General features: G+C 41.7%; 1 protein-coding gene across 6 annotated transcripts in view; it reads right to left on the reverse strand.

Moving 5' to 3' along the window:
* The window catches only part of SMG1 (SMG1 nonsense mediated mRNA decay associated PI3K related kinase), a 104,600-nt gene extending 85,801 nt beyond the window's left edge, over positions 1–18,799 (reverse strand). For all 6 annotated transcript variants that reach the window (XM_035722093.1, XM_035722091.1, XM_035722092.1 and 3 more), the window contains exon 1: positions 18,309–18,799. In XM_035722093.1, the coding sequence (XP_035577986.1) occupies positions 18,309–18,400 (92 nt within the window). In that variant the 5' untranslated portion in view covers positions 18,401–18,799. The remainder of the gene's footprint in view (positions 1–18,308) is intronic.
* Between the last annotated feature and the right edge of the window lie 4,794 nt (positions 18,800–23,593).

Here is a 23,593-nt window from a genome sequence, read left to right on the forward strand (position 1 = left end):
TAGGTATATGCCCAAAAGAGCTGACAACAGGTCTTCTCACAGAAATTTGTATGTGAATATGCACCACAACACTATTCACAATAAACTAAAGGTGGAAACCCCAAAGTCCATCAAAGGATGAATGGATAAAAAAGATTGTAAATTCCATGTAAGATTCCATAAAAAGGAACGAAGTAATGATACCTGCCACAATATGGATGAACCCTGAAAACATTATGCCAAGTGAAAGAGGCTAGAAACAAAAGACTACATAGTATATGATTCCATTTATGGTAAATATCCAGAATAGGCAAATCCAAAGAGAAAGCAGATTTGTGGTTGCCAGGGGCTGAGAGAAGGGGAGAATAGGAAGTGACTACTTAAAAAACTGGGTTTCTGTTTGGGATGATGAAAAATTCTGGAACTAGACAGTGGTGATGGCTGTACATCATGAAGTACAGCTGACCCTTGAACAACACGGATTTGAACTGGACCAGTCCACTTACATGCAGATTTTTTTTTTACAATACATACAGCACAGTACTGTAAATGTACTTTCTCTTATGATTTTAACATTTTTTCTCTATTATAAGAACACAGTAAATAATACATACAACACACAAGATATGTGTTAGCTGACTACTTATATTATTGTAAGGCTTCCAGTCAACAGCTGGCTATTAGTAGTTAAGTTTCAGGGAAGTCAAAAGTTATATACAGATTTTCAACTGGGGGGGCAGGGGGAGGTGTCAGCACCCCAACCCCCACACTGTTTAAGGGTCAACTGTACTTGGTAGACTGATTTGTAAAATAATAAAATTTATGTGCATTTTACCACAATTTTTTAAAGATTTAGGACATTCTTGGAGCACCTGGGTGGCTCACTTGGTGGAGCATGCAACTCTTTTTTTTTTTTTTAAAGATTTTATTTTATTATTTATTTGAGAGAAAGAGAATGAGAGATAGAGAGCACAAGAGGGAAGAGGATCAGAGGGAGAAGCAGACTCCCCGCTGAGCAGGGAGCCCGATGCAGGACTCGATCCCGGGACTCCAGGATCATGACCTGAGCCAAAGGCAGTTCCTTAACCAACTGAGCCACCCAGGCGCCCGAGCATGCAACTCTTGATCTTGGGGTCGTGAGTTTGAGCCACAAACTGGGTGTAGAGATTACTCGAGAATTAAAAACAGGGGGGCATCTGGGTGGCTCAGGCGTTAAGCGTCTGCCTTCGGCTCAGGTCATGGTCCCAGGGTTCTGGGATCGAGCCCCACATCGGGCTCCCTGCTCGGTGGGAGGCCTGCTTCTCCCTCTCCCACTCCCGCTTGTGTTTCTTCTCTCACTGTATCTCTCTCTGTCAAATAAATAAATAAAAGCTTTAAAAAAAAATTTTTTTTAATCTTTTTTTTTTTTAAGATTTTATTTATTTGAGAGAGAGAGAGAGCACAAGCAGGGGGAACAGTAGGCCAAGGGAAAAGCAGACTCCCTGCTAAGCAGGGAGCCTGAGGTGGGACTTGATCCCAGGACCCTGGGACCATGACCGGAGCCAAGGGCAGACACTTAACTGACCAAGCCACCCAGGCATCACCCCCCAAAAAAAATTCCTTAAAAAAAAAAAAAATTTATGGCTTTCTTGAAAAGATCAAATTATAGGGGAAAAAAAAAGACCAGAGGTTATCAAGGGCTGAGAGTAGATACTGACTACAAAGGGGCACAAGGAAATGGTTTGGGATGATGGAACTATTCTATAGCTTGACTGCAGTGGTCATGTTTACAACATTACATACATTGGTCAAAACTCAAAGAACTATACAGCATGTAAATTATACCTCAATAAATCTGACTTTTTAAAAAATTTTTTAAAGATTTTATTTATTGGGTGCCTGGGTGGCTCAGTTGGTTAAGCGACTGCCTTCGGCTCAGGTCATGATTCTGGAGTCCCGGGATCGAGTCCCACATCAGGATCCCTGCTCAGCGGGGAGCCTGCTTCTCCCTCTGACCTTCTCCCCTCTCATGCTATTTCTCTCTCTCTCACAAATAAATAAAATCTTAAAAAAAAAAAAGATTTTATTTATTTTGAGAAAGAGAGACAGAGGGAGAGCACAAGAGTGAGGGGGAGGGTAAAAGGGAGAGGGAAGAGCAGGCTCCACAGAGGACCATGGTATCATGACCTGAGAAGGCAGACGCTTAACCGACTGAGCCACCCAGGCACCCCAATAAATCTGACTTTAAAGGAAACAGATCTTTACAATAAAGGTATAAAAAGATAAGGGAAAGACTGTTGATTTATTTTTAATACTTCAGTATTTCAGGTCTTACATTGCCTACCATATTTAACCATTCTAAGGGGAAAAGCAAAACATGGCACCAGCTTTAAGTCACTGTGCTTTCCAATGAAACCAAAGCCTGTTAGTGTCTGAATTAATTAATCAAGCCTAAGAACTGGAACTTAAAGCTCAGAAAGGATTAGCCTAGCTAGCCAAGATACAGAAAGAAACAAAACAGTCCTTATATCAGTAAAAGATAACCGTTACTGACATTAACAGAAAAAATTCTAAATTTCTAGCAAAATAGCAATTTCACTCTATCCATGCCTGAGAAATACCTAATATAGTCCCTGTAGCAGTTTATTTTCATAAGAAAGAAATGCACAAAAAGAAACGCACTATAAATTATTAATATTTTATCACCTACCCACGTTGATAGTTTTCAAAACTGTGGCTAAATTCTTACTGACCACTGAGACAGCACAAAAATATTGTTTCAGAAAGAGTCAAACTACTAAGCCTGGCAAAATCAGAAAATCACTGGCTGAGACAGAGACAGGAGAAATCCACTGCTAATTTAAGTATACCAAGGCTCTGTACCTCATCTAGCATAAATTCTTATCTTACCAGGCATTAAGAATATTTGCAGTTACAAAATCTGGTATGCTTTCAATCTCCAATACAAATGTGAATTCAGGGTTCTGTATTTAACAGAAATAATTCTGTTTATGCTAAATAATAGCTCACCTAAAGGTTCGTCAATCTAAGGCACCATGTTAATTTGACTCACTTTCTCCTGGCCTTTATTTTTAACCCAAGCTAGCTGACTGCCTTAAAAAGAAACCCTGCTTCAGCTCCCATTTGTATCGCTTATCTTCCTCTTTTGTCAGCAAGTCCTGGAAGTACTTTAGAAACATACCATTCAGCCTGGGAAATTGCCAAGATTGAAAGGAAATCTCTTACTCCATGACCTCCCTAGCAGAGGAAGGACAAAAAGACAAAAAGTCTACAAAGAAACCTGTCCACCCCCTTCACCCACACCCCCCTGAGGTTCTCCAGTTAAATGCCAAACATAGCCCGTTAAAACAGAGAAGGTTTGAGAAGAATCACTAACAGTTAAATACTACAGAAATCCCAAAAGGAAGAGTCTTGAAATCAGACTGGGATTCTATAAGCAAGGAAAAGGCAGAGGGTTTTATCAGCATAAAAATGTGTGCAACTGGGGCGCCTGGGTGGCTCAGTCTGTTAAGCATCTGCCTTCGGCTCGGGTCATGATCCCAGGGTCCTAGATCGAGCCCCACATCGGGCTCCTTGCTCGGTGGGGAGTCTGCTTCTCCCTCTCCGTGTCCCTCTTCCTGCCGCTCCCCCTGCTTGTGCTGTCAAATAAATAAATAAAATCTTAAAAAAAAAAAAAATGTGTGCAGCCACCTTTAAAAAGTCCTGAAAATAGGCAAATACTGACTGTAGAGTTATTCAGATAAAGTTCCTCTAATAGACTCAAACGTATCCCCAAGGGACTGATATGCTTGTGAGATTCTCCAACAATTACATATTTTAAATCTTCCCTTTAAAAATAATCCTAAAAGGCACTGTAGTCTCTTTCAAAAATAAAAGTACGGGGGCGCCTGGGTGGCTCAGGCATTAAGCGTCTGCCTTCGGCTCAGGTCATGATCCCGGGATCCTGGAATCAAGCCCCGCATCGGGCTCTCTGCTCGGTGGGGAGCCTGCTTCTCCCTCTCCTGCTCCCCCGCTTGTGTTCCCTCTCTTGCTGTGTCTCTCTCTGTCAAATAAATAAATAAAATCTTTTAAAAAATTAAAATAAAATAAAGGTACTGTGTAAAAGTTAAACATCATTACAACTTTTTTTTGTTGGTGACACTGGTCAAGAAAAATGATGTGATTGCCAAAAATCACTTGTAACACGTTAAGAAAAACCAAATATTATGGAATTTAGACATGCGTACTTTTAAAGAAAACTATTATCGGGGCGCCTGGGTCGCTCAGTCGTTAAGCGTCTGCCTTCGGCTCAGGTCATGATCCCAGGGTCCTGGGATCGAGCCCCGCATCGGGCTCCCCGCTTGGCGGGAAGCCTGCTTCTCCCTCTCCCACTCCCCCTGCTTGTGTTCCTGCTCTCACTCTCTCTCTCTCTCTCTGTCAAATAAATAAATAAATAATCTTAAAAATTAAAAAAAAAAAAGAAAATATTTCTTTAAAAAAAAAATAAAGAAAGAAAACTATTATCAAGTTAGGCACTACTGCCACATGGTACGATACACCCTACAAATCTTGGGCATAGTCAAGGTTTTAGGGTATCAACAGAGCAATATTCTATCATGAAGCCCTTGACATGTAACATATCTTAAATATGATGGCAATTATGGGAAAAACACTTACTGAATTTCATATTCCACACTAGTAATTCCTTTTTTTTTTTTAAAGATTTTACTTATTCATTTGACAGAGAGTGCGCGTGCACAAGCAAGGGGAGCGGTAGAAAGAGGAAGAGGGAGAAGCAGGCTCCCCACTGAGCAAAGAGCGGATCCCGGGATCATGACCTGAACAGAAGGCAGACACTTAACCAACTGAGCCACCCACGCACCCCTCCACACTAGTAATTCTTAAAAAGAGTAAGAAACTAACAGAAATATCTTCAGGGCACTCTCAAATTATACACATTACCCCTGCCCCAACCCTCTTAATAAATAAATATACCTTAGAGAAGAATCTAAAAAAACCTTGGTTCTATACTGAGACTACAGGTGGACTTTTAAACAGACTGATTCCTTTCAACATCCCCTATAACACCTATAAGACCTAGCTCCGTAGGTCTCCTGGTGTACGATGGTAAAGAAACATACTACCTCTAATCAGAGGTAAATACATACGGTAAACTCTCCTACTTAAGCACTGGGACCTCTGTTTTAGGGGTGATCTTGAAATAACTACTTCCTACTATTTAAATATAAATAAATAGAAAGGTCTCATAAATAAATCTCAAAAGATATGGCCTCCTAAATCAATTAGCTGGGAAAGGAAGATACTTTTCAAAATAATCACACTATTCTTCTATTAGAAAATTCATTAAAGGAAGACAGTTTTGGTAGTTACTGAAACATACTAGCAAGTGGCAATCAAGTGCTGGGAAACAGCGCTCCCACTGTGCTCAGCCACAGCATGAAATATATTGAGGTATTTAAAAGTATTTAGCCTTGGGGCACCTGGCTGGCTCCATTGGTGGAGCGTGCAACTCCTGATCTCAGGGTTGTGGGTTCTAGCCCCACACTGGGTGTAGAGATTACTTAAAAAAAAAGGGGGGGGGGACTAAAATAAAAAAAAGTATTAAGTCTTAAGTTTAAGAAAGCTATGAAATATAAAATCATCGCTTCAGCCACTTTAAACCCACAAGGTCTATACAAACCACATCTTTTTATTGTCAGATTTTATACTAAACAGGTTTAAAAATAGAAATTTTCATAATTCCCTTTTACAACAAAAGAGAAAAATCAATGTTTCCAGATACAAAGTTTCTTAGGAGACAGCATTTACTGATTGAGTCAATTCGTAGTGACATAATTTAAAATAGTACCAAAATCTCATGATAGCTTAACACTGTATACCTTCTCATAAAAATGACATAAAATTTCATTAATTCCTATCTTTGTTCAGAAAATATATGTGGTCTTCTTTTTTAAGTACTTCAAACTATTACAGTGGCAGAGTATAGCCTTTCTATGATTTCATGATCTATCCTCCCTACTCCGTTTTTTATTTTTTAAAGAACGCTGATTCTTTTTTTTAAGATTTTATTTATTTGAGAGAGAGAGAGCATGAAGGGGGAAAAGGGAGAGGGAGAAGCAGACTCCCCACTGAACAGGGACCCCGATGTGGGGCTCAATCCCAGGACCCTGAGAACATGACCTGAGCAGAAGCCAGATGCTTAACCAACTAAGCCACCTAGGCGCCCCCCCATACTCCCTTTAAAACAATACCAGATGGTGGAGAAGAGGGGGAGCAATGCAGCATTCAACTGGAATTCTTAAAGAATTAGGTCTTTAAATTCCAACTGTATAACAAAAGTTAACCAAGGTACAAACTACCTTTTAATCCACACCTTCTCTATTTATTCCACTGGCACCTGCCCTCCAATGTATGCAAGTAGTCACAAAGATTAGATTCTTTTTTTCTGGCTCACAATTTCAAGTGGCATCAAGTTCTTTAAGTGTGATTAGTAAGATAAAGAGAAAAAATATAGAATGATGCAGATTTACAGTCAAATTCCTCATTAGCCAACTTGAAGCAGGCTTACATAACGGTAGCACACAAAAAAATATAGAAAGAGAACCTCTATTATCCTGGAGAGCAACTAATTGCATATCCACACATTTTTTAAATAAATATCATTTATCACAGTATTTCATATAATATTAAAAATGACATATGCCACACCTAATAGAAATTTAACAATTATATGTGCTTCGATTCATATACCCTGAATTATTCACTCTTTATGAAATCTTTAGAATTACTACACACGTGTGCACACACACACGAGTACTAGAAGAAAAAAAATGAACTGATGAATCACTGAACTCTACCTTTGAAACTAGTAATAACTGTATGTTAATTAATTGAATGTAAATAAATAAAATAAAATTTTATTTTTTTCTTTAAAGGTTTTATTTATTGGGGCGCCTGGGTGGCCCAGTCAGTTAAGCATCTGCCTTTGGCTCGGGTCATGATCCCAGGGTCCTGGGATCAAGTCCCGCATCGGGCTCCCTCCTCAGCGGGAAGCCTGCTTCTCCCTCTCCCACTCCCCTGCTTGTGTTCCCCTCTCACTGTGTCTCTCTCTGTCAAATAAATAAAATCTTTAAAAATATATATATATTTTTTATTTACTTGTCAGAGAAAGCGAGTGCACAAGCAGGAGGAGCAGTGGCAGAGGGAGAAGCAGGCTCCCCAGTGAGCAAGGAGCCTTATAAAGGACTCAATCCCAGGACCCTGGGATCATGACCTGAGCCGAAGGCAGATGCTTAACTGACTGAGCCACCCGGGCACCCCAATAAAATCTTTAAAAAAGTATACAGTAAGTTAAAAAAAAAAATGAAATGTTAACTAGAGTGTGAGTGTGCGCATGCGTGTAATAAATTCTAAAACTTTCTGAAGAAGAGATAAAAGAGGGAAGATCTTTGAAATTCCAAATTTGATTCAGACATGGCAACATATAAATAGCATTTGTATAGCACTTAAATAATTTTGAAAGTAATTTTCCAAACCTGAACACCCATAACCCTACATCTTAGGGAAGGCAAGAATTACCTCCTGAGAGGAACAACTGGGTAGTGCCATTACAAAGGACCTTTGTCTTCCCATTTTTACTCCACTGTTATTTTCATGACACCAGCCTTTCCTAAGATAAATATTTGTGAAGGATCAATACTAAAAATGCACATATTCTTAAAAATAAATACACCTGAGAAAAAAACATAAAACACACCGGTTCTATTTCTAACTTCTCCAATGCAATTATACTAAGACAGCAAGTGGATTTTTAAATGAACTAAGTGTGGGAAGAACAGCACTACTGGTGTAATTTTTATATCCTAATAACAGTAAAAACATAGGGAATACTAGCATTCCAGTAACTATACAAGATAGGCCACCTAAATAAAGGCTTCTTTTATAAAACTTTGTTTTACAGTCAGCCATTTGGTTACTCCCCACACATACAACCTTCATTAAACATAACTTCAATTTTAATTTCAGTATTTTTTTAAGATTTTATTTATTTGAGAGAGAGAGAGAGAAAACACGTGCAGGATGAGGGGCAGAGGGAGACAGAGAGAGAATCCCAAGCAGACTCCGTGCCAAGCACAGAGCATGACTTGGGGCTGGATCTCACAACTCTGAAATCATGACCTGAGCCAAAGTAAGAGTTGGACACTGAATCAACTGAGCCACCCAGGTGTCCCTTCATTTCAGTATTTTCAAAAAAAGGAATAAGATATCACACACTAAAATGCTATCAATAAGAAAATAAAAATAAATGCTATCAATATTTCAAATTATGACAGAATTAATCATTTTTTCATGGTCAGAATTCTAACTCAAGTCCTTCAAAAACAACAGTGTCTTAAGGTGGATTTCTTTTTTTTTTTTTTTTTAAGTAAACTCTACTCTCAACATGTGGCTTAAACTCAACCCTGAGATCAAGAGTCACATGCTCTACAACTGAGCTAGTCAGATGACCCCAGGTAGATTCCTTTAAACCCAACTAAAGAATAAACACTGAATCTCAAGTTTCATAGTACTGCTGTTGGGAAACCTGCTACACTTTCATTTTTCTTCACATTTACCTGAAGTATATAAAGATAGGCAAGAAAAATTCAACTGCACCATACTATGTGATACTGGTGATCACTGGAATTTTTTTTATCAGAATCTAACATAATCAGAGCCCCATTCTATAGAGGACAAAAATTTGACACCTTTCCCTCAATTAATAGGTTTTTCTGTCTGAATTCTGGCAAATCTCAGGAAGCCAACATAGAATCTGGCATTAGGGCAATGAATCTGAATGTCCAGTGTTAGAATCAAAACAAAGAGTCTGGAAATAAAGTGTTGCACTTCAGGCAAGGAATTCCAGGATTCATATTACCAGGAATATAAAACAGGGAGACCCTCAAAAGAAGATGAACACCAAAGAGTTGTTCATGGGTTGCTTCAAAGAACTAAATATTCCAAGATGAAAGTTAAAATTTTAAACACACACACACAAACACATCCCTCTTTTAAAATCAGATGGGAGGCGGCGTCTGCCTTTGCCTCAGGTTGTGATCTCGGGGTACTGGGATCCAGCCCGGTGTTGGGCTCCCTGCTCAGTAGGGAGACTGCTTCTCCCTCTCCCTTTTCCTCTCTCCCTGCTCGTACTCTCTTTTCTCAAATACATAAATAAAATCTTTTAAAAATAAATAAATAAATAAATATAATCAGATTGGGGCACCTGGCTGGCTCAGTCAGTAAAGCATTAAACTCTTGATCTCAGGGTCATGAGTTCAAGCCCCATGTTGCGCATGAGGCCTACTTAATTAAAAATAACAAAAAGGGGCCTACTTAATTAAAAATAACAAAAAATAAAATGAGAAGATTAAAATGCTAAGGATCAGAAAAACAAATTTTCAAGGAACAAATTTAAATAAAAAGGAAAAAATTAAATTCAAAGAGCTTCAGTAAAAAAGACAATGTTGCCAATGCTGTCATATATGGAGGAAAAATGAGTATCTTGTCAGTATATAGTCCAAGCCATACTTATTAGTGGAAACTTCTTCCCATTCAATAGAAAAGGTATTAAGTATTTTGGATTTTTAAAAATATGCAAACACACATGAATATACAATTATCTTAGACCATTGTAGAGCCATTAGTAATTTTTTTGTGAACTCTAAGAGCACTGTTGAGGTTCTTTAAGATGCTTAAAAGAGAAGCACCTGGGTGGCTCAGTCAGTTAAGCACTGGACTCTTGATTTCAGCTCAGGTCATGACCTCTGGGTCGTGAGATCAAGTCCTGCATTGGGCTCTGCGCTCAGTGCTGAGTCCACTTAAGATTCTCTCTCTCCTTCTTCCTTTGCCCCTCCTTCCTGCCTGCCCGTGCTTTCTAAATAAATAAAATATTTTTTAAAAAAAAGATGCTAAAAAGAAAGAAAAGGAAAAGTAGTGTCTCTTCTTATAAACTAAGAAACAGGGCGCCTGGGTGGCTCAGTTGGTTGAGTGACTGCCTTCAGCTCAGGTCATGATCCTCGAGTCCTGGTATCAAGTCCAGCGTCCAGCTCCCTGCTAGGCAGGGAGTCTACTTCTCCCTCTTTTACTCCCCCTCTTGTGCTCTCGCTCGCTCGCTCTCATTCTCTCTCAAATAAACTTTAAAAAAAAAAAAGAAATAACGTAACTTAGGAAGTTCCATACCAAAAAAACAAAACAAAACAAAATTTATTCTGATACCAGAAACCTCTCTAAAAAAAGATTTTTAAAATAAACGCAAAAAAGCCTTTAGGGGCACCTGGGTGGCTCAGTCAGTTGAACTTTTGGCTCAGGTCATGATCTCGGGGTCCTGGGATCGGGTCTGTGTTGGGCTCCGCACTCTGAGGGGAGCCTGCTTCAGGATTCTCTCTCCCTCTGCTCCTCCCCCTGCCTGCTCTCTAATAAATAAATCTTTAAATAAACAAATAAACAAACACGGGAAGCCTTTAAAAGGTTTTTAAATAGGGGCGCTTGGGTGGCTCAGTCAGTGAAACATCTTACTCCATTTCAGCTCAGGTCATGATCTCAGGGGTTGAGAGACTGAGCCCCACACTGGGCTCTGCATTGGGTGTGGAGCCTGCTTACGATCCTCTCTCTCCCTCTCCCCCTTTTTCTCTCTCTCTCTCAAAAATAAAATATTGATAAATAAAAGTTTTTAAAATAATAAACATGAAATCCTAGACATACTACGTTAATATGAACAGCAACATTAAGCTCCAAAAAAAAATAATTTCCAACAAGAATACAATTCCCTTGGGGCACCTGCATAGCTGTCGTTAAACATCTGCCTTCGGCTCAGGTCATGATCCCAGGGTCCTGGGATCAAGCCCTGCATCGGGCTCCCCACTCTGCGGGAAGCCTGCTTCTCCCTCTCCCTCTCCCACTCCCCGCCCCCCCCCCCGGCTTCTGTTCCCTATCAAATAAATAAATAAATAATCTTTAAAAGAAAGAATACAATTTCCTTTTTTGAAAAGGTATGAAAATTAATATGAAAAAAGGAATTCACCATGTTGAGATATCTGTTGATTCTGGAAACTTTTTTTTTTTTTTACTTTTTTCTTTGGAAGCTCTACTCCCAACACGGAAGTTGATTTCAACTCAGGACCCGGAGATCAAGAGTCACATGCTCTCTACTGACCCAGCCAGCCAGTTGCCCCTGGTTCTGGAAAATTTTTATTTCATTAATTCCCCATCAGCAGGCATACAACAAGGACTCAGGCATTCTAGTGGAATGCCAGAAGGGACAACCCAGTGCTTAACTTTTTAGTGATTAGATTGTTTAAACAATGTACAAATACGTACAATAGATAAGGGGTAAGATGTCAATGCGTAAAAGATCTTTAAATATGTGAGCAAGGTATTTTTTTCAAGATGGCTAAAACCTATCAAAATATTTTTTCTTCTGTAAAAGATCTGGCGACACTAGAACAATGTCTCTTTAAACCTGTTCAATCAGCTTATTTAAATTGCTGCCTCAGGCTAACCAGGCTGCTATACAAGGAACAGCTCCCCTCAAAATGCCTCCCACAGTTAACAGTATTATAAACTAGAGTTAACTCTAAATACAAACTTGCAGAATTCCATTTTCATGTATTTACTTGAGGAAGGACCCTCAAATATCGGGTATACTATTTTTTAAGTAAGCTCATGACCCCAAGATCAAGAGTCACATGCTCTACCAACTGAGCCAGCCAGGCATCCCCAGTAACTGACGCACTAGCATGTAAGAAGGGATGCAGGGTAAAACCATTAAGATGCATGCACATGTGAAGGTTATGTTTTATTGGGGCTGACACACAGGAAAATTTCAGACAGTGTTATGTGCAATGAAGAAAACCCAGGGTGAAATGTTAGAGAAGGATGCCTCTTCTCAGTGAGGGGTGACATTTACGCTGAGACAGCATGAGGGCATCCAGGTCATTGTACTCTGAGAAGAGCAATCCAGACAGTAGCTACACAGCACGAACAGTGAATGCAAAGACCCTAAGGCAGAAATGAACTTCGGGAGTGCTTTAGGGCAAGTAAGACACAGAAGCAAAGGAGAAAAGGACAGGCTCAGCCCTCAGGGACTTAAGAGATCAATCACTGAGGTGATAAACACAAGTTAACTTTCACTGCAGAACTGTTGCAAGAGAAGAGGGATCTCAGAGGGCAGAGGGATCTCAGAGGGCAGAAGTAGCAGGGTAGGAATTTTAAGGTAAGTACAAGGTTTAAACTGCGCAGAGCATGGAAAACAAATAAGCAGCAGTAGGTATCCAGAGGGTAAAGAAAGGTACATGAACCTGCAGCTGACAGAAATAAACTTGGCCAAGAAGAGGCGATCTTGTGTATCCCAGGACTAAAATATCTCAAGAAGTTAAGGAGCGAGCCACCATCTGAAACTGTTTTCAAATGATGTTTAGATATCCCAAGAAAGTATGTTTATAGCGAAAGAAAGAAAGAAATATGTTGAAGACAACAAGATTATCAATCCACAGAAACATTAAGTTGGTAAGAAATCATAAGAATATTCTAAGATTTCCTTTCTACAGTAAATTTTAAAGCAAGATCTACCTGTACACAGTTGGGGGGTTGGGGAGCAGGGGTGGAAAGGGAGTGTAATCCAACTGAAAATCAATGTGTATCTGTATCTTGAGTGGGGTCATACATTTGTCAAAATTCACTTAAGATCTATACATATGTCCATATAATCTAAAAAAAAAGTAACAGTGGAGTACAAAAAAGAATTCAGGAAAGGAAATACACAATCAACTAATACAAATGGAGAAAAACTAACACTATAAAAACACAAATGTCAAAACAGGAACTTAATAGGTTACATTCCACATTTTTAAAAAAATTAAAGTATAATAAACTTGAATATTTCCAATAGAAACTAAACCACAAAATACCTGCAATCTTTACTGTTAGGCCTCATACAAAAGGTGGTAAGTTTTACTCTGTAGTCCCCCCAAAAAAATGAGTTCTGAGAAAACTTTAAGATAGCCAAAGACAGGTAACCAAAATAGTAACAACATGAAGAGACACCAAACAACTGCTTGTGTGAATCCATAAAGGGAGGTCCACTGAAAAGAACCCCAGGGATTTATTTTAGGTGATTAGAAAAAATTAGAAAGGCAAGTAAGCAGATATCTACTATATGCAAGGCAGTGAAGGCAGGAAATCTTAAATTTAAAAGTAGTGAGAATTCAAATAAACCAACAAACAAAAAGTAAAAACAGACCCATAAAGACAGAGAACAAACTGATGGCTGCGAGAGGGGAGCAGGGTAGGGGAATGGGAAAATGGGTGAAGTGGAGTGAGAGATACAGGCTTCCAGTTCTGGAGTAACTCAGAGGAATAAAAGGTATAGCATAAGGAATATAGGGGAGAAAAAAAAAAGTTGTGAGAATTCACTGTTCACAAAAGACACCATGGGGGGCACCTGGGTGGCTCAGTCGTTAAGCGCCGTCTTCGGCTCAGGTCATGATCCCGGAGTTGTGGGATCGAGCCCCACATCGGGCTCCCTGCTCAGCGGGAAGCCTGTTTCTCCCTCTCCCACTCCCTCTACTTGTGTTGCCTCTCTCGCTGTGTCTCTGTCAAATTAAAAAAAAAAAAAAAAAAAAAAGACACCATGGACCACACTGTATTTTCTGTGTATGATCATTCCATTTAAGAATTCTAACCTAGGGGCGCCTGGGTGGCTCAGTCGTTAAGCGTCTGCCTTCGGCTCAGGTCATGATCTCAGGGTCCTGGGATCGAGCCCCACATCGGGCTCCCTGCTTAGCGGGAGGCCTGCTTCTCCCTCTCCCACTCCCCCCGCTTGTGTTCCCTCTCTCACTGTGTCTCTCTCTGTCAAATAAATAAAATCTTTAAAAAAAAAAAAAAAGAATCCTAATCTAGGGCGCTTGGGTGGCTCAGTTGGTTAAGCGACTGCCTTCAGCTCAGGTCATGATCCTGGAGTCCCGGGATCGAGTCCCGCATCGGGCTCCCTGCTCAGCAGGGAGTCTGTTTCTCCCTCTGACCCTCCCCCCTCTCATGTGCTCTCTCTCTCATTCTCTCTCAAGTAAATAAATAAAATCTTAAAAAAAAAAGAATCCTAACCTAAACTGAATTGTGAGCAGACAAAAATTACCACTATAACGACCATCCTCAATCAACACCAGGTAACTCATGAGGGGCTTTTGCTTATGGAAATTCCCACATACTGGGCTGAATACTTTTGTCTGAATTTAAATCATGAATTACAAACAGAATATTCAGGTATTTAGCAGTCTCTTTAAGCTATGATTCAAGGCCTACAATACAGCTCCAATATAGCTCTGGACCTCTCTCTCTTATCTGTATCACTCCTCAAAACTACCCCATCCTTCTAACCAAACTGGAAATTTTTTACCAAGGACAACCTGCATTTGCCACTTCCTTACTTACTTTGGGGGGGGCGTTGAGACCCCCCAAATTTACTGTCAAAATGGATCAAATTTCATGGTCCTGCTGCTCCCTTCTCAATTGCACAGTTTTTCATCCTCTGGCTCTCCAAGTTTTAAACTCTATTACATATAAAAATAGCAAAAATTATATCACAATTACTATCCATATAATACTTCACCTTTCCCAAGTCCTTTATCCCATATTAACCTATAACCTCCTTAAACATAGTGGCTCTATTAGTCATAAAAATGCCTCAAGGATCAATATTTCCTAAAGCCAAATATTTTCATTGCATTAGAATGCTACATAATCTCCTGTTATTAAAATACCATCCAGTTATGGTCCCAACTTAAAAAGGAATCAAAACAGAAGGGGAAAAAAGGTTCAATTTAAAGATGTAATTGCCAAATGTTTCATGAAGCATATGTTTTATTTTATAATGGAAAAAACAAACTTTCCCCACAAACACCCATACACAGTTATCTGATAAACCCCCATAGTGTACTTGAAAATCTGTGGTACAGAATTGGTAACCATTAAATTCTACTAAAGCTCTATTTATGGCTATAAAATATGTAACTCCACTTCATTTTTCTTTAATGTATTTCACTGTATTATTTATCTGTGGACTTCAAATAGTATACAGATTCATAAAAGGCTAAAGAGACAACTCTGATTTCAAAAATCCAGTTTCTCACAATGCCAGACATACTAGTTTCTGGCTTTACCTTCACAACACTCTTCCTGTTTTTTGGTCTGTGACAACGGAGAATAAAGATACTTGTACTTTTGATAACTTTAATCTGTCTACATTCTACCAAAAATGGAAGCTATTTTTAATATACAGTTTTATCATTATAGAACTGTAGAAAGATCTTAAGTTTGGGCACTGTAAAACACCCAATATAAATCTGTTAAAGTCTAAGACTCCAAAGTGTGGAAGTAAAATCTTGTTTTCTGTTGACCTGAATGCTTCCAAACTAAACTATATTTGACTCCAATGTCAAATTAGTCATGTCATTTTGGAATAATAAAATGTGTAATAATTATATATTTACTTTTAAAAAGTCATTCCAGGGGCGCCTGGGTGGCTCAGTTGGTTAAGCGACTGCCTTCGGCTCAGGTCATGATCCTGGAGTCCCGGGATCGAGTCCCGCATCGGGCTCCCTGCTCGGCGGGGAGTCTGCTTCTCCCTCTGACCCTCTTCCCTCTCGTGCTCTCTATCTCTCATTCTCTCTCTCTCAAATAAATAAATAAAATCTTTAAAAAAGTAAAAAAAATAAAAATAAAAATAAAAAGTCATTCCAATCTCTATCTTGATTAGTACAACTAGAAGATTATATTCCAAAACAAAGTCAAGAAAAAAACATACTTTGGCTAGTGGCAATGATAAAACCATTAATTTGCCTAATCATTCTTAAATCTTAATGTGAATGAAAAGGAAGACTATCAACCAGCGCTTTATAAATGCTTTCTGCTAAAGGTAGGCTTCTAGCAAAGATGGGCTTGCTCTTTTGCCATTTGACACTAGTGTATTCAGCCACCTGGAGCACTTCCTGTCAATATGTGTGAAGATCACGTGTGCCCATGACTGACTAAACAGTCTGTTTCCAAATTAACTGACAAATTAACACTAAGAGAAACCGACAAGAATTGTTTTTTTATACCCCACTTGTTCAAAAGTCTAGACCTAAGAAAATAATAAAAATAAAATCTGAGAAGTAATGGTACAGAAAGGCAAATAATTTTTCTAAAAACCAAAATGATTCACATGCAGCAATCTGCCTGCTTTTGAAGATGTTTAGAAAAATAAATATTTAAACCAAACCTCTATTCTGTCAGTTAACTGGAATCTGTCACCTTTCTGAAGAGCGGACAGAACAACCTCAAATTTAACTTGTGAAAATTATGACTTGGCAAACAAGGTTCTTTACTGACGTTTAACAAAACAACTATGGCAACCCCACAATCAAGTTCTGCTATGGGATACTGTCCTTACTTCTCCGTTCCCTCTTCTACAAAAAAGTCAAATATTTCCGACATCCTAACTGTTATGTTAAACTCCATGACGAACTATATCTCACAGTATCCCTCTACCTAGGCAATAAGTTCTGAGACTTTGTTACAGAGAATAGCTCTAAAGAAAGCTCACATCCTCTCCCCAACAAACGCACCACACACAGCCAAGAAATAGAACACGTGAAAGAAGAAAACATGGATAATATTTATAATCCATGTATATATTCCATAAATATATAAGCCATTGTTTCATATCTGTCAAATGAAGTCAAGTGACCCCAGCAGGTGGCTGCAACTTCACTACTCCATTTATTTAGAATTACAAGCTACAATTCATTCTTTTCCAAAAGCTCTAGGATTATTTGTGAGGAGCACGTTAGTCTTGTAAAGGGATACTAAATTTTTTCATATATGCTGACCACAATACTGCAAAATAATGGAAAATCCAACCGTCAAAGAGCTGTCAAATTCAAGCTCATTAATCATCTAATTTCATTAGATGCAAGAAAAAAAGCTATTTCAGACATTTCAATGAAAGTATAAAACAACTAAGAATATCAATTACAGATAACACTTACTTAAAACTAGTCAACTGATTGTATTTAAAGCATTCACAAACCCTAAGTGGTAAAGGACAAGTAAAGGTATGCTTTTCAATTTTTTTTTAAACTACTTAACTTCTCAATTCTAGAGTCAGGCATTAACTTTTAAAGTCACCTAGTTATATATAAATAGTTCTCAAGAGACATAGATTTGGGAAGGCATATTAAACAGACTAAGATGTGTTACCGCCCATTTACCCAAAAGATTTTTCTATCAAGTCTTAAAATGTTACATTCTAACATCTTAAATTATTTCCAGCACTGCTGAAGTTACATGTAACCATCAGGAAGCCAAAGTCATCCCAACAACCTGTCTTAACACTTACTTGACCAGTTACAGTCAAGTGTGCTTCAAAGTATGAAAACTCCACAAATCAACTAACCCTAAAACATTATATACATTTAGGAAGTTTTTCTAGACACTCAGTCCTAAATTAGGCACAAGTGTGCCCCATGATTAATCAGAAACAAACAGAAAGTGTATATAAAAAAAGTTGATGCTCCAAATATATTCAATTCCAAGGAGGCTCCAAAGAGGTCTGAGACCAAATGCCCTCCATGCAAGAGGAAATTCTCTACTCCTCTTAGGGTGTTCTCAAAAACACCAAGTATGAATTGCTCTCCACCAGAGGAACTGCTCCTTGCACTTGAGGAAAATTTCATTTCCCAGGACGAGAGTGGTCGTCCTCATCAACCTCATTTCATGCCCCACAACTGCCCAGTCTAAAGTCAGAGTAAACCCTTCGAGTGTTGGGGGTTTTGTTTTTTGAAATATTAACACGTGGGGGGGGCCTCACAGAAGAGATCATAGTTAAGGAGCTCTTTTACGTGGGGGCTTGAGAGGTGAGGGACCAAGAAGTGAATGGGTAACAGAGAGGGTCCTGGACTCCCAGGATCCCCCAACTCAAATTCCAACTTGGTGGGTGTTAACCAGAAAGGCCCCCACCACCAGGCCCCTTTCTTCACCATTCTTGACCCAACTCCTAGGCCAGTGCCTTCGCCCGCCGCCCTGGGTCTCAGCTCCAGCCCCAAAACTGAAAGGCAGAGAGGGGAGACATTTAGGCCTCGCCTCCCACGGCCTTCCTCCCCCAGCCGGGGCGGGAGGGGACCCAGGAAGCCGCGCTCGGTTCCCGGGGCGGGGTGGAGGGCCTAGGCCGCGCCTCCCAGTCGGATGGCCCTAGGCCTCGGCCCGCCCGAGGCGGGGCCCAGGGGTCGGGGCGGCGGACTGGGTGCCGGCTCACCCACCTGGGTTGCCAGTCATTCCAGCTCCGCGGGTACTTGGTGCCGCCGCCGCCGCCGCCGCTGCTCAGCCGAGACCCCGGGGCTCTGCGGCTCATTACCTTCCCCGACACGACATGGCCAAACGCCGCCGCCCAAAGAAGCGCGAGTCGCCGCCCGAACCGACCGCCGCCGACACTCTGGTCCCGCCCGGGGCTGAGGAGGAAGCCGAAAAGAAGAAGGAGGAGGAGGAGAAGGAGGAGGAGGAGGCGGCGGCGGAGGGCGGGGGAGGCTGACGGCCGTTCCGGGTTCCGCCTGAGCCCGCAGCGCAGGACGAGGAGGCGGGAGTGGCGCCGCGAGGGGGAGGCGGAGGAAGGGGAGGCGACGTCTCTTCCAGGGCCGAGGGCGGCCCGCGACGCCGGGACCCAAGAGGAAGAGGACGGCGAGGAGGAGGCGGTGGCGGCGGCTCCTCACGCTCACACAGCCACTGCTTCCCCGCCTCCCGGCTCCGCCCGCCGCGCCGCCGCTGCCGCTGCCGCACGGCATGCTGGGAGCGAGGGGCGGTGCCGGCGCCCGCCGGGCCAGGAGAGAGGGGCGGGGCCGGCTGCGGGGGCGGGGCCGGCCACGGGGGGCGGGGCCGGGAGGGCAGGGCGAGCGGGTCGCCCTCCCGCGCCCCGAGCTCGCCTCCACTCCCCGCGGACCGCGCTAAGGTCTCCGCCCCGCCGCGGGGTATCATGGGAGAGGGGATCTCGGCCACCACCCCCACGCGCACACCCTCCCAAATGCTCTCCAGAAAGCACCAGACCCGGGAGGGCTGGGCAGTCAGGTGTAAACAGACATCCAATAAAGGACCTGGGGTGCCCTTTGCGCGCGCGCTCACAGAGACGCGCGCGCACACGCAGGCATCTCTTTAGGGCTCACGTGTGCCCATTTTCCCCACCCTATACGGTAAAAAGTAAAAATAAAAAAGAGAGGGTGGATATCCACCTACCCAGCCCCCACCTGAAATGTGCCCATGGAGTCCTTACACCTTCACCGTCTCTTCACATTGTAAAAAACTAAATAGAGGGAGAAAAGGCAATCCCCTGTGCCCTGCAATCCCTGTCCCCTGCAATGTGAAATGTGCTTAGAAATCCTCCCACCTTAACACTTGCCCACCTTCCCCACCGGAAAGAATCTGGCTGGTAGGGGCAGGGTTGCACACCTGAGCACTTCCCCCCCCACCCCCACGGTGCCCCGGAAAGATTTCACTAAAGCATCTGATACATAATGTGGATGCAGATCCACAGAGGAAAGCTGACCAAGATGCACATCAAACAGGGGAGCTACCTTTGGGGAGGACGGTCAACAGTGTCTTCATGTCAACACAGAGGGTCTTAACCCATTTTACGTTGCAAGAAGACAGTCTATTTTTTTGTGTAATTAAAAATTGTTACTTAGGGCGCCTGGGTGGCTCAGTTGGTTGAGCGACTGCCTTCGGCTCAGGTCATGATTCTGGAGTTCCGGGATCGAGTCCCGCATCGGGCTCCCTGCTCGGCAGGGAGTCTGCTTCTCCCTCTGACCCTCTTCCCTCTCGTGCTCTCTATCTCTCATTCTCTCTCTCAAATAAATAAATAAAACCTTTAAAAAAAATTGTTACTTACAGTACTTGAAGATCATAAGACTTTGATATTTCCACAGGCATACCGTTTCAGCCTTGGGCTCCTTGCTTATGCCCACGAATCCCTCACTCAGGTATCATCCTGCCAGATTTAAAAGATGGAAAGTTAAGATTTTGAAAAAGAACTTTTCTCCCCTCACCTTGCTTCCCCCCATTCAGGTAAAAAGAAACCTCTGAACTGGGGCTGATATTTGACTCAATAAAGAAATCCCCACTAGGTCAGACCCAAGTATAGCCATCCACATATGTTCAAAAAAAAAAGTTTAAATAAGACCTACATTAAGGGTCACCTGTGTGGCTCAGTCGGTTAAGCGTCTGCCTTCCACTCAGGTCATGACATCCGGGTCCTGGGATTCAGCCCGGTGTCCCATGTCAGGCTCCCTGCTCAGTAGGGAGTCTGCTTCTCCCTCTACCTCTGCTTCCTCCCCCCTCCTGCTCTCTCTGTCTCTGTCTCTCAAATAAATAAATAAAATCTTAAAAAAAAAAAAAGTATGACTCTTGATTTCAGCTCCGGTCATGATCTCAGGGTGGTGAGATTGAGCCTCACATCAGACCCCAGGCTCAATGTGGAATCTCCTTGAGATTCTTTCTCCCCCTCTCCTTTGCCCCTCCCCCAATTCTCAATCCCACTCTGTCATATAAAGAAAGAAAATCTTTAAAAAAAAAGACGTACATTAAGAGGGATATATCTCATGTACACACTCCATCCAAAAATTTGCCCTAGGTACCCCCACACTTGCCTATCTCCCTCTTGCTGAGGAGAGGATATGAGGAAGGGGCCTACCAGTTTGTAGTAAGAGTCCCAAGGAGAGGTGTCCTTTCTTCCCTGTTAATCATTGCCTCTTTCCTACTCTTCTTTTTTTTTTTTAATTTTATTTATTTATTTGAGAGAGAGAATGAGATAGAGAGAGCATGAGACGGGGGAGGGTCAGAGGGAGGAGACTCCCCGCCGAGCAGGGAGCCCGATGAGGGACTCGATCCCGGGACTCAAGGATCATGACCTGAGCCAAAGGCAGTCACTCAACCAACTGAGCCACCCAGGCGTCCATCTTTCCTACTCTTCTATGAAAATAAAAAGCCCTTCTTGAATAGAATCCCAGGATTAGGGTTCCCTCACTCAGTCCTCTCTGGGAGACTATTATTCCTGCCACAAGATATTTGGGTTCTATTTGTTTTTAATTAATGTTTACTTATATAAACAATAATGAATACATTTGCCTCCCATAAATTTTGAATGTACAGCCTAATCCTGATTTATTCTTTCATTCAACACTCAGCCAAATTTATTCAGCATCCACTAACTAAGCATTTGGGGACAGGACAGTAATCAAGACTCCATCCATCTCTGTCCTCAAGGAACTCTGGGAGTAGGAGTCAGAAAGATACATCTATTATTATAAATGACTAAAATATTTATTTTTCCTCAATTTCCCTTCTTTCCAACACCATGCAAGCCTGTCTTGCAATGTGACTAGAAAGGCCCCACTCCCAAAACCTTTCCTTAATTGTAAGTTCTGAGCTTCCTTGGACCTGCTTTCCTCAGATCTTGTAGTTTTTATCTTCCAGGTGAGTTAACACTCCTCTCCTCCCTTCAGACCCATGCGCAAATGGCTTATGTGGCCAATTAATCATTCTGACTTCCTAACAGTAGTGCAGGGACCAAATTATGTCAGATTCCAAAATGATTTGCAGCACAATAACCAGAACCTTAGACCCTGAAGAAAAATGTCAGGGGCACCCGGGTGGCTCAGTTGTTAAGCGTCCGCCTTCGGCTCAGGTCATGATCCCAGGGTCCTGGGATCAAGCCCCGCATCGGGCTCCCTGCTTAGCCAGGAGCCTGCTTCTCCCTCTCCCTCTGGCCCCTTCCCCCTTGCTTGTGATCTCTCTCTCTCTCTCTCTCTCTCTGTGTCAGATAAATAAATAAAATCTTTAAAAAAAAAGAATGTTGAGAGAATTAACACAGATCTTGCACGTAAAGCACTTTGCACAGTGCCTGCCACACAGTAAACAATAAATGTTAGCTAGAAATCAGATCTACAACTTCTCTGAAGTACATGGCTATTTGGGTAATATTTGACCAACGAAGAAGGAAAAAAGGTAGCTGACCGGGGTTGTGTCCAGTTGCTCCAACAACTGCTTCTTTTCTTGTACTTGTCCCACAGAAATAATTAACCCTCAAAAGCACTCAGTGTTGGCAAAGAAGCAGTATGAGGACACAGAAGGTAGGTGAATGTCATTTGGCAGCAACTTACTGGAAAGCAATTTAAGAGTGTGTATCCATCTTAATCTCAGGAAACAAACTGAGGGTTGCTGGAGTGGTGGGGGGTGGGAGGGATGGCGTGGCTTGGTGATAGACATTGGGGAGGGTATGTGCTATGGTGAGCGCTGTGAATTGTGCAAAAGTGTTGAATCACAGATCTGTACCTCTGAAACAAATAATGCAATATATGTTAAGAAAAAAAGAAGAAGAAGATAGCAGGAGGGGAAGAATGAAGGGGGGGAATCAGAGGGGGAGACAAACCATGAGAGATGATGGACTCTGAAAAACAAACTGAAGGTTCTAGAGGGGAGGGGCTGGGGGATGGGTTAGCCTGGTGATGGGTATTAAAGAGTGCATGTTCCGCGTGGAGCACTGGGTGTTATTCACAAACAATCATGGAACACTACATCAAAAACTAATGATGTAATGTATGGTGATTAACATAACAATAAAAAAATTTAAAGAAAAAAAAAAAGAGTGTGTATCCAAAGACTCAAAATTGTTAATATCGTTCCCCCAGTAATTCCGCTTCCGGGAATCTATCCTATGGAAATTTGTCACACTGCAGCCAAAGTGATTTTCTTTAACTTTTTTTTAAAGATTTCACTTAAAAAAAAAAGATTTTATTTATTTATTTTTGTGAGGGGGGGAGCAGGGAAGGGGCAGAGGGAGAAGCAGACTCCCCCCTGAGCAGGGAGCTCACGTGTGACTCCATCCCAGGACCCTAGGATCATGACCTGAGCCGAAGGCAGACACTTAACTGACTGAGCCACCCAGGAGCCCTAAAGATTTCACTTTTTTTTTTTAGTAATCTCTACATGCAACGTGGGCCTCGAATTTACAACTCCAATATCAAGAATCACATGCTCAGCCAGGCGTGTCAGTGATTTTCTTTACAAATAAAAATCAGATCATGTCACCATCTTACTTAAAACCCATTAATGGCTTCCCATTCTTCTTAAGATAAAACTAAGAGCCTACAGGAGTCTATAAAAGCTAGTTTCTTCTACATTGTAAACATCTTACCCAAACAGCGCATACCCAGAACAAGATCCTAGTGGTGGTTATCAATTTTGTCTTCATAGTAAAATCCCCACACCTAGGCTGCACCCCGGACCAATTAAATCTGAATTTCAGTCATCAGTCTTTTTTTTTTTTTAAGTAATCTCTAAGCCCAAAGTGGAACTCAAATTCACGACCCTCAGATCAAGAGTTGCATGCTCTGCAGACCTGAGCCAACCAAGGACTCCCAGGCATCAGTGTATTTTTAAGGCTTCCACAGGGGATTCTAAAGTGCAACCAAGGGCACCTGGGTGGCTCAGTTGGTTAAGTGACTGCCTTCAGCTCAGGGCTTGATCCCGAGGTCCTGGGATCCAGTCCCACATCGAGCTC

This window comes from Zalophus californianus, chromosome 10, assembly GCF_009762305.2.
Source record: "Zalophus californianus isolate mZalCal1 chromosome 10, mZalCal1.pri.v2, whole genome shotgun sequence".
In the NCBI taxonomy this organism is placed as follows: Eukaryota; Metazoa; Chordata; class Mammalia; order Carnivora; family Otariidae; genus Zalophus; species Zalophus californianus.